The sequence below is a fragment of the Cannabis sativa genome, chromosome 4, assembly GCF_029168945.1.
Source record: "Cannabis sativa cultivar Pink pepper isolate KNU-18-1 chromosome 4, ASM2916894v1, whole genome shotgun sequence".
Classification (NCBI taxonomy): Eukaryota; Viridiplantae; Streptophyta; class Magnoliopsida; order Rosales; family Cannabaceae; genus Cannabis; species Cannabis sativa.
In genome coordinates, this window is record NC_083604.1 from 7,295,269 (window position 1) to 7,306,093 (window position 10,825).

Genomic DNA, 10,825 nt, shown 5'->3' on the forward strand with positions numbered 1-10,825 from the left:
TCTACACGTAAAGGGATTAAATTACCGGGTTACACCTACAATGTATTTATTCCTTAAAACACTTGACCCCGTATAAATGATATTTCAGCTAATGTGAAATGAGTACTCCACCATTTATGTTCGTTTGGTCAAGCTCGAAGGAGATCATCCTTTGCTTACTATTCGCCAGATAGAAGCTATAGATTCCATGTTTATGCTAGCGCTCCCACTCAATTGCACTACCGTGTTCCCAAAATGTACGTATCACCCTGACCTAAAAGTAGGCTTAACTAACAAATCAAAGAACACGAATAGCCTCTCGAGATTGAGCCTAAACATATCAGGATTAAGATCATTTGATCTAGGATCAACTAGGCGATATTGACTTGAATAGATATTACGGTAAGTTTAATAAATCTAAGTCAAAGTTCAATATCGGTCCCTTCCGATGCATACTCCATGCATCCAACCTGAGCTTTACTTTAACCAATGTTCTGGAAAGAACATAGTATTTCTCCAAATACAAGTAAACTCTGTTGTAGATTATCATATCAGTAAAACCCTGTGTCTGATAAATCTAGGAAACTTTATTCACATAGTCATGTTTACTTTCCAATGTGTTGACGGCACAATAAACAGGATCAAGTATGTGAAAAGGGTTTCAGATGAATTTATACATTATGTACATATAATCATGAAATAAATCATGTGAACCATGCAACATTAAATGTTATTTCTGATCTATATTAATAAGTAAATCTGATTATATTGAAATGAGTTTTATTTAGGGCATAAAACCCAACAAGTACCACAGAAGCTCCCCAAGCAAGAACCATCCCCTAGGTGTACCCTGGAGAAATCAGGCCTGGTAGGGGTGTTCATAAAAACTGATAAACTGAAACCGACCATCAAACCGACCAGACCGTAACCGAATTTTTGGTTCCACGTCATTACCGAATTTGGCAGTCAGTTTCAGTTTTTTTTGACATGGCGATCAATTTCGGTTTTTGAAATAAAAAAAATAGTTAAACCAAAAAACCGCAATAAACCGTCCAAAATTGCCAAAAACCGTCCAAAACTGCCAAACCGAAAAACTACTAAAAATTGCCAAAATTTGTATGGTCGGTTTTACACTGTTATAATTTCTAAACGGTCGGTTACAGTTTTTGTAAAATATAAATCGTAATCGACTGGTCGGTTACAAAATTGTAAAAACCGACCGATTTTCACCCCTAAGGCCTGGAGTTGACCAGACTGGCCTCAACGAACCTCATGTGGACTTGGGAGATGATTATGAACTAGCCAGGCTAAAAGAAGACGTGGGCCAAGTTCAAGATCATACAAACCTCCTCCATCATGGGCAATAAGAAATACGGGCTATTGTAGGCCGTGCTTTTGCTCAGTAGAGACACAAATTTCTGGAGTTGATGGATCAAAAAGCAACGATCCTACAAGCCCACCACATGGAGTTAAACCACTGAAAATAGGGAGACAAATGAACTGATTAGACGGTTCAATCAAAGGGTTGGATCCAGGGTGGAAGAACCATTAGTTGTAAAGGACTCCTTTCAGGGAAAGCCACCTATGTCTCGGAAGAAACTTAATGCCCTAGGGACCGTGGGCAAACCTCACGCCCAGTGGGCCCAACTACTTCCCAAACAAGGGTCCCTCCTAATCGTCCGAATGATGAGAAAATCCTGTCCAATGGGACATATGGTAGGACTGACCAGTTCTAGGACCTTCCTAGAGATGAAAGAAGGAAGAAAGATATCCTACCCAAGCAAGATCGAAGTAGGTCTCGCAGTGGGGAATCTTATCCCAATCTCAATGAGGATGGTGCCACTAGCCACCCTATTGATGCACGCACCAACCGAAGAAATCGTAATAATAACATCAGGCATAATAACGACATTCCTCCCCGAAATGCTCGAACAAAATCTAACCTAAGGCCTAGAGATTCTATGTTTGATAGAATGGGTCCCATGCTAGAAGGAGACCTTCAAGATGACTTAAATCGAAAAATAACTAATCAAAACGGAAACATCCCGCCCTAAAATGACCAACCTCCTATCAACCCACAAGAAGGTCTGGCTAGACAAGGGACGACCAGAGTTGTTCCTGCAGTGCAAGCACAAATGGGTCAACTTAAGAACCTAATACAAGGCTTGTTCGACCCAAAGCTTTTTGATCTTGAACTTGACAGGACTCGAGGATCCCCTTTCTCTACATGCATTAATATGTTGCCCTTGCCAACCAAGTTCAAAATACCAACTTAAAAAATGTACACTGGGAAAGAAGATCCCTTAGCCCATATCAAATACTTTGAGATCCAAATAGATCTACAAGGGGAGATAGACGATGTCTGTTGCAAGATTTTTCCAGAAACTTTACCTGAAATTGCATAGTAGTGGTACTTCAAGTTGTCTACATGTAGATTTGATTCTTAAGAAACCTTCACTGCTGGAATTTACACACAATTTTGGTCCTCCAAACAAATACCATCCCACCTAGTATAAGAACATAAAGATTTTGGCCACGATACCAATGAGTATAAGAACATGAAAGAAGAAATTGAGTTCCTAATAAGAAGGAACAAGCCCCACTTACATCGCTATATCCAAGCCGACCAAAACCAGGCCCAGGTCCAAAAAAAATAATGACATGTTGCCCCCACCGATTGCTGGCCATTTATAGCGCGTCGTCATCGATGGACCCCACATTGATGGACACAAACAAAGCATTGGACCGTTACGCTCGGACTCTCCATCACAAGCAAAGAAATGAAGTCCTGGCTGTAAAGGAAAGAGATCCAAAGCAGCCAAAGGTGGAAGAGTCTACCATGATCTTCACTAAAGAAGATGCTACCCATGTGAGATTCTCTCATAATGATCCTTTGGTCATAACCACTCAACTAAGGAACATGACGGTAGCTCGTTGTATGGTGGATGATGGAGCCTCTTCCAACATCATCTTCAAAACTGTATATGTGAAGATGGGGCTCCATTTGAAGGATTTAACACCCTGTACGCAACTCATGTATAGGTTCTCGAGCCAAGGACGGGCTCCTTTAGGGTACATTTGGAGTTGATATTATTTTGCTTATTGTAATTAGATCAATATTTTTTTTTTTATGTTGTTTTGTAATTATATTTTTGTTGTTTTATAGTTATTTGTTAAATTGTTTTAAGGTTGTTGTTTAGTTATTTTAATTTTTATTTTTCCGGAATACAATATTTTTGTAATTTTAAAACTTTAAATATATTATTTTTGTAAAATTAGTACAAATTTGTTTTACTAGAGTCAAATAATGAAAATATTAAGAAAACGTTTGAAGGAACCAAACACATATTATCATATCATAACATAATTATTATTTCAAAATTTTAGTACAACTTGGTCCTTGTTGAGAATGTCTGTCATCAAGTTGGACTTTGATATCAATGGCTTGATTATTTATCAGGAAAAATAAATATTAATTTATTTTTTTATTTCAAATTTTTATAAATATTTACAAAAAAAAAAAAAAAAAGTGTTTTTAAACAGTATAAGGCATTGAAATCTTCTAGACTAAAAGTCCGCCAATGAAATTGAATCGATTTGCATATTTTAGTAATGAACAACTTTGAAAAGTTCATCTTAATACAGAAAAACATAACAACAACAAAATGATTAGAAAAATGCACCTGATTCTGAATAAATTATAATTTATAATCTTAAGATTTGGTCTAGTGAGATTATAATACAAAGAAATAACTTGGGGTTTAAGCTTTAATATCCATAGTTGACCACATATTCTTATAATCTATATCTGCAACATGGGATGAAAGCTACATAACCACTTTAGGAAGCTAACAAAACCTTATCTTCTTTGTTGGTTCATATACATACTGTGTCTTCTAACACAAGAAAATATGAAACAAAAAAGTGTTTTTTACAATTGGGTATGGACCATTTTGTAGTCTTAGAAGCAAAACAGCATATGTTACTTTGATTATCAATAAGTCATCAGATAGCAAATAATACAGAATTATCTTGCAGAGGGGACTAAGTAGCCATTTGATAAGTCAGGAGGCTCAATTTCAAGAAAGCTTGTCAGTAAAGTTTTTCGTGAAGATTGCGCTTTTGAACCACTAGGAGATAGTTTTGAGTTTCCATCGACGCCTTTCTCAATCTTGATGGCGTCTTGTATGGCGAGAATTATTTCCTGCATTCTCGGTCTGTTAACACCATGTTGTTCAACACATTGGATGGCAACTTCTGCTATTCTCCACATTGACTCAATTTTAACATTCTCTGCTAGAAATGGATCCACAATGCTTATCACATCGCCTTTGCGAACTAAGGATCTTGCCTGCAAAGCAAAAGAGATTGAAGTTGTTAAAACTCTGAATTATTAACTAAATCACATCAGCAGTTGCTAGATATGAGCTAAGAATTATCTAGTTTTTATGTCTTTTTATATTACCTTATCAATATTCCATCAAAGCTTTACATAACAAGTCAAAGAAAGGATATTCTGATGATTCAATAATTAAACTACTTTGTGACAAGTTCCAACTAAAACTCAGCCTTTAATGCTTTGTCCATGGTTTATTGTATTTTATTTTTGTTTTAAGAAAGATTCTAATTAAATAAAGAACAAAGATAACAAACAACAAACAAGCTTAGACCCACTTACAACTCAGAAGGAGTGGGATATGGGGCCAACCCTATTAGTTAGAAAGATGGGACTTTAGGAGGCAGAGCCAAATGATCTGTTTTCTCTTATTTGTTTGGTGTTATCCTAAATTTTGAGGATATGAAAAAACACATAAAACCCACTTATCTTATGCAGTGTTCTGGCTCTAATTGCTGTCTAGAATTTATTCATGTCTTCTTGTGGGTGACTTTCATACTAGCACTGCATTTATAGGTTCTACAATTCAAAGGTATGCACTCAGAAAAACTGATAAAGCAAAGAACAACAGGCTTCTAATACTCATCTCTTCAACCTGCTTAGGCTTGGACTCAGTTACTTTCTCAACCAGTCAAACATCCTATTTCTCATTAAGATGCCTTTATGTTCAAGTTCACCTAGTTTTCCACTGAATTTCTTAAAACAAAGTTTTAGCATTATTTTGCTTAGCTTATGTTGATATAACTAAAGCAAATATTGGTAATATATGAGAGAAAGCTACTACTATCCATACCCAGTGAACAATGTTCAGTTCGGCTCCATAGTCTTCTTGTGAGACAGGTTTTTTTCCTGATATGAGTTCAAGTAGAACAACACCAAAACTATACACATCACTCTTTTCTGTCAATTGCTGACAAGCATAGTACCTGGAGAATTGACATAATAAGCTTAAGAAAATGCAGAAGAGAGATGGTGTAGCTTAACACTCGATTAAACTATACTTTGTCCAGTCCTGACATTATTAATTCATAGAGAGCTTACTAAATAACTTACTCGGGATCTAGGTAGCCTACAGTTCCTCTTGCCACACTTGATATGTGAGTTAAATCTTCCTCAGCTTGCCTTGACAATCCAAAATCTGAAACTTTCGCCCTCATGTTGATGTCTAACAGAATATTGCTTGTTTTCACATCTCGGTGGATGATACTGGGGTTGCATCCGGTGTGTAAATACTCAAGACCTACAGATATCTAAATTTTTCTTTAATAGAATCACTTGGAAAAAGATGCATGAAAAGGTTAGTCAGAAAGTTGTATGTTAAACCTTTAGCTGCATCTTCTGCTATCCGAAGGCGAAGTAGCCAGTCTAAGCGCTTCTGGCCAGTAGTACCTGAAACAAAATTATTACACAGAAGTTGATTAATCTGTTTTGTTGCTGTTAAACAGGAAAATGCAAAGAAAATTTATGAAATAGGAAGATGGAGAATAGAACCATGTATGTGATCCCTTAAGGTTCCATTGTGCATATACTCATACACCAGAATACTTTGATGCTCTTCTTCACAATATCCAATTAAAGGAACCAAATTCCTGTGATGAATTCTTGACAAAAGGGCAACCTGCAAGTGTGTTTTTTTTATCATTAATGCTGAGTTTTTATCTTATCCATAGTTGTTATTTCAGATATCATAAGATATTAAGATCATTTAGTTCATAGCCAATAATTACAATCTCATGTCAATATGAACTATGAGACATTACATGGATTGAGTAATAGTAATACCTCAGTTACAAATTGCTGGTCTCCATGGCTAGACGGCTCAGACATGAGCTTCACTGCTATCTCTTTTCCATCTTTCATCCTTCCATAATAAACAGATCCAAAGCTTCCTTTCCCAATTTTCTTTGAAAAGTTATTTGTGGCTTCTTCAAGATCAGAGAGTGTAATGTAGCAAGCTATGCCTTCATCCATCAGATGACTACCTCGGGAAACTGAAAAGAATGTCGAAGGCTTGGTGCTTGCACGTAGAGAATAACCTAACAAGCACAAAAGATATTTTAGATTGCAGCCAGAAATTAAGACCATACTGAATTGAGTCAACAGAAACCTGGTTTACAGACCTTTTTCATCACTCTTTGACTGAGATGCCTTCCAACGGCGATTTCGTATAAACAATAAACCTCCCAAGAATAGAACTAATGCAAGGGCAAATGCTCCAACTGAAATTCCAATTATCAACTTTGAGTGATTCTTCTCCTCTGCCTCTTGGTGTAATCCAGGATTATCTTGGTATCTACACAATTCAAAATTGTAAAGGCTAAAAGAAAATATTTATTGATTTTAAACTATTGAAAGATAAGTCACTCTCTTTAGAGCTAAATTGGTGTCTGTAGGAAATTTCTAAACTTACTTGAAATTTATTTTTCGACTAAATATTCCGGGAGGGATGTCCCCAGTGAAGGTGTTGTTCTGTATATACCTGTCATGTACACATTTGAAGTTCAAAAGAATCACTACACATTTCTTCTAACCATGTAACTAAGTAAAAAGGATTATTTTGAATTTGATCTTTCATTCATCAGGATGCAATAAAAGTATATTGATACATACAGTTCCTCTAAACCTGGCAAGCTCCCCAGATAAGAAGGTAATGGACCAGTCAATTGGTTATTCTCTAGATGCCTACACTTCACCATTAAAAGTGGATAAGAGAAAGAAGTATAATTGGAGATATATTCTCTCTTAAAAATAAAATTAAATTCACAAAAATGAACAAGTCTTACAGAATTTTTAAATTGATAAGATTACTCATGTCAGGGAAATTTCCTGTGAGAGAATTGTCACTCAACCACCTAAGAGAGAAAAAAGAAATTACTTGTGGAGAAAGATGTAGATGAAGAAAACAAAACTATTGTTTAGTGCAAAGAACACTCACAGCTCTGATAGTTCAGTCAAGTGGTTTAGCTCAGTTGGGATTTCCCCCTTCACATTCTTTCCTGAGAGGTTACTGTAAAACAGGTTAGAGAATTGAATTCTATGCATGTTGCAACCGATTAAAGTTGAAGGCTTTAGATTTCCTTTATACCACAACAAATTAAAAACTTCAGAAGTTTTATCGAAAATGTAATGTTTGTGCAGAAGAACTTATTCTTAGTATGTAAGTAGTAAATAATATGAGCAACTTACATTGTTGTTATTCTCAGCGGTGCACTAGAGCTGCAGTTCACCCATTCCCAGTGTGTTGGAGCACAAGGATCACCTTCATTAGTAGATGCAACTTCAGAAGACATCAAGCGAAGGGTGTTGATAACATTCCCTAGAAGTTGCAAGAAAAAACAGCAAACAGCTGATCAATAATGGCAAAGTGCATTACTTCTGCCTCAAAATTTAGGCAAAAAGACAATATTGTTAACACTTAAAAATGATGCTACAGTGGCTAATAATAGTTCTAATCAAAGAAGGTGAGGAGTAAAGATTGTGGACTTACAATCTTGCCTATCAGTCTTTGCAGCAATTTGAACATATTTACTGATCTCAATAGCATTTAGAAGCGGCCCTCGCGTAGAATCCGGGGTCTTAAGGAATGAAAATGAGAAAACAAAGTCTAGGCTCACATTCATGTAGCTGGGTTCATAAAGGTTGTAGCTTCCATTGGCATTCTCAGCAATATTTACCACTGCATTGTTATAGTCAAGTAATTTAGGTTCATCCAATTTGAATTTTCTAGTCTCATTTGGACCCAAGTCTTCAATTTCAGCAAAATAAGCATATGCTCGAGCAGTTCCAGGGAATCCTTCTAAATTTAATCTGTAACTTAACCTTCCTTCTGTGCCAACAACTGCCGTTTGCATTACTTTAGCAGGTGGGTACTCTCTTGTCCTTGCATCTATATCCCTTAATGTTTGTATTCTTTTAGTACCAGAAGCCACCCCAACTAAATAATTTTGCCTCTTTTCCAGATCTGAATCCCAAATTCTGTCATAAGGGTCATCTGGGTACCTGTAAAAAGACAATTCTTTTGCATTTAACACCACCCTTTTGCCAATAAAAAACAAAAGTTCACTCCTTTCAAGTTGCTACAACTTACCTTAAGGGGTCTTTGGTCAAGGCACCAAAGTTCACTCTAGTTGAAACCCTCAAGTAGAAATCATCCTCAAAATCAGTGGCATACATGGAAAGATTCAGAGGCCTCAGTTCAAGGGTGGATATGAATGGAGAACCAGTAGTAGCACAACAAATGCAAACATCAATAGAATCAGACGGTGCCCTTATAATCATTTCATTCACATAGACTCTTGAAGCATCAAAAATGGTGACAGTAGACCACTCAGTAGTATCCAAGTAAAGCTTAAATTTGGGGTATGTATCTTCATTTTTAATACTGCCATAATGAAAAGTAGCTCGTACTAAATACCTTCTCCTCTCTTGGGTTCTCAAAGTGTAGCAGTATTTTCTGTTGTCTATAGGGAACTCTCGTCGTGTTTGGAGCTGGGTTATGTTCTTTTCTGGGTTTTCTACTACTACTGATGTGCCAAGGCTCATCATTCCATTGTCTGAAATCCATCCTAGTCCTGTACTTGGGTCAGTGTAGTTTTTGGTACCACCACAATCTATGCTGATAAAATCTTCAAATCAAAAAGAAAAAAGAAAAAACACACTTCAAAATAAGTTTCATATTCTGTGGCCATCTATGACTATAAGTACTCAACAGAAAGAAAGAAAGAACATACCTTTAACTTGGCACAGAACAGTTGGGACAAGAAAGATAAAAATAAGCAAGTAGTGATGAATATAAAAACCCATTGATGATGGTGATGATGGAAGTTCAAGAAAACAACCCTCTGTCTTTGATGTTTTCAAGGTTTAGCATTTTAGTGAACTAGTGTATTACAAAGACTCATGCTTTTACTAATGGCTTAAGATTGAACATTTCAGAAAAAATAAAAAATTGAACTTTTTCTCTTTGATTGGTGAGTAATAATGTTCATTCACGTTTGTGTCTTTTTGAGGTTTTGGAATATAAAAAGAAAAAGTTAAAGAAATATAATAAAAAGATCTTTACTTCATTTCTGGTTGGCATTTCCCTTAATCAGTGTGACCCCCCATATACCTTAATCTTGAAATAATTAAATTAAGATAAAAACAAAACCAAAAAAAAAAAAAAATACAAGTAATGCTAGTTATCTAATACATTATTAAAATTATATTAATTGTTATGTTTCATGGGAACTTAGGGAAAGATCTAAAGGCCATGCCCATGCATAAAAAAATAAAATAATAAAAAGCATCTAAATAATAAAGCAAAAGCTAAATCTTTAGCAGTATCAGAATTTTATAAGACTTTTTTTAATGGAATGGAATTTTATTCTGCATTTAAATTATAAATATCCATTCTACTTTAATTGCCTTTGGCTTATTTTTATGCACACAACAAAATCTCTTTTGGACCAACTTGTTTAGTAGCTTTACACTTTGAAAAAGTATGCATATGATGCTCCCTTTTTATCTTGGACACCATATATTGGTCCCCCATCTATATCATCTCATCAATCCATGGTTATTATAATCACCACACTTAATATCTCAATTGATGTGAACCACAGTAAATTAGTAAAATGATTTTTTATTTTAAAGAGGAAAGTTAATTATAATCTCTTAATTAATTTTTATACTGAAAATTAGGAGTGTTTACGGATTGGTTTAGTCCAAATTTTTATAGTTTTTGAACCAAACTAGTATAACAGTTTTTTTGAATGTTAGAAACCAAACCAGACCAATAAATTTCTTAAACCAAACTAAACCATTAAGAACGGTTTGGTTTGGTTCGAAACTACAGTTTAAATGAAATTTATAATTATTCATATTTTTTAAGTAGTTGTACTATTTTGACTAAGTTTTTAATTTTATTTTTCAAAATATATTTTTAAACATGATAAGTAATAGGATTCTCAACTAGGGTTTCACCCCTAGAATTATAAAAATCGTAAGTGACCAGTCGATTATAAATTTGTAAAAACTGAACATAACCGACCGATTGTCACTCCTAATCTAAGTTGACATTATATATCAACTTAGGCGTTGGGTTGTCAACTTAGGTGTTGGGCCATGAGCTGCCTTTAGTAAAACAGTCATAACTCACTCAATATTGATCTGATTGACGCGATTCAACTTGCATTTTGAAGATATTTCAATTCTCTATTAAGTCATGTCTCACACTTCAATCAAAACTCTGAAGTTATCGACACCAAATTTTACCCCAAGGAAGTTACAAAAATAAGCTCCGAGTTACTCGCAACGGGTCCCGCTGGGCTCTGAAAAATGATTATCACCATCAGAGGCTAATTTTTACCGTTGGATTATCATCTACGGTCAAAAATATCTAATTTTCATTTTTTCTCTATTTTTGTGGGTCTCCTTCACCTATAAAAGGAGAGCTCCCTTAGCTCATTT

At 35.3% G+C, this 10,825-nt stretch overlaps 1 protein-coding gene across 1 annotated transcript; it reads right to left on the reverse strand.

The window, feature by feature from the left end:
* Positions 1-3,739: 3,739 nt before the first annotated feature.
* LOC115712762 (probable LRR receptor-like serine/threonine-protein kinase At1g67720) lies at positions 3,740-9,799 on the reverse strand. The gene is made up of 15 exons (XM_030641115.2): positions 9,106-9,799; positions 8,463-9,000; positions 7,863-8,374; positions 7,562-7,691; positions 7,311-7,382; positions 7,159-7,227; positions 6,986-7,057; positions 6,786-6,854; positions 6,496-6,668; positions 6,158-6,411; positions 5,867-5,993; positions 5,699-5,764; positions 5,429-5,615; positions 5,169-5,301; positions 3,740-4,330 (listed from the first exon to the last, which is right to left on the reverse strand). Exons 1-15 carry the CDS (start codon positions 9,176-9,178, stop codon positions 4,007-4,009), a joined length of 2,799 nt encoding a protein of 932 aa, XP_030496975.2. The 5' UTR covers positions 9,179-9,799; the 3' UTR covers positions 3,740-4,006.
* Between the last annotated feature and the right edge of the window lie 1,026 nt (positions 9,800-10,825).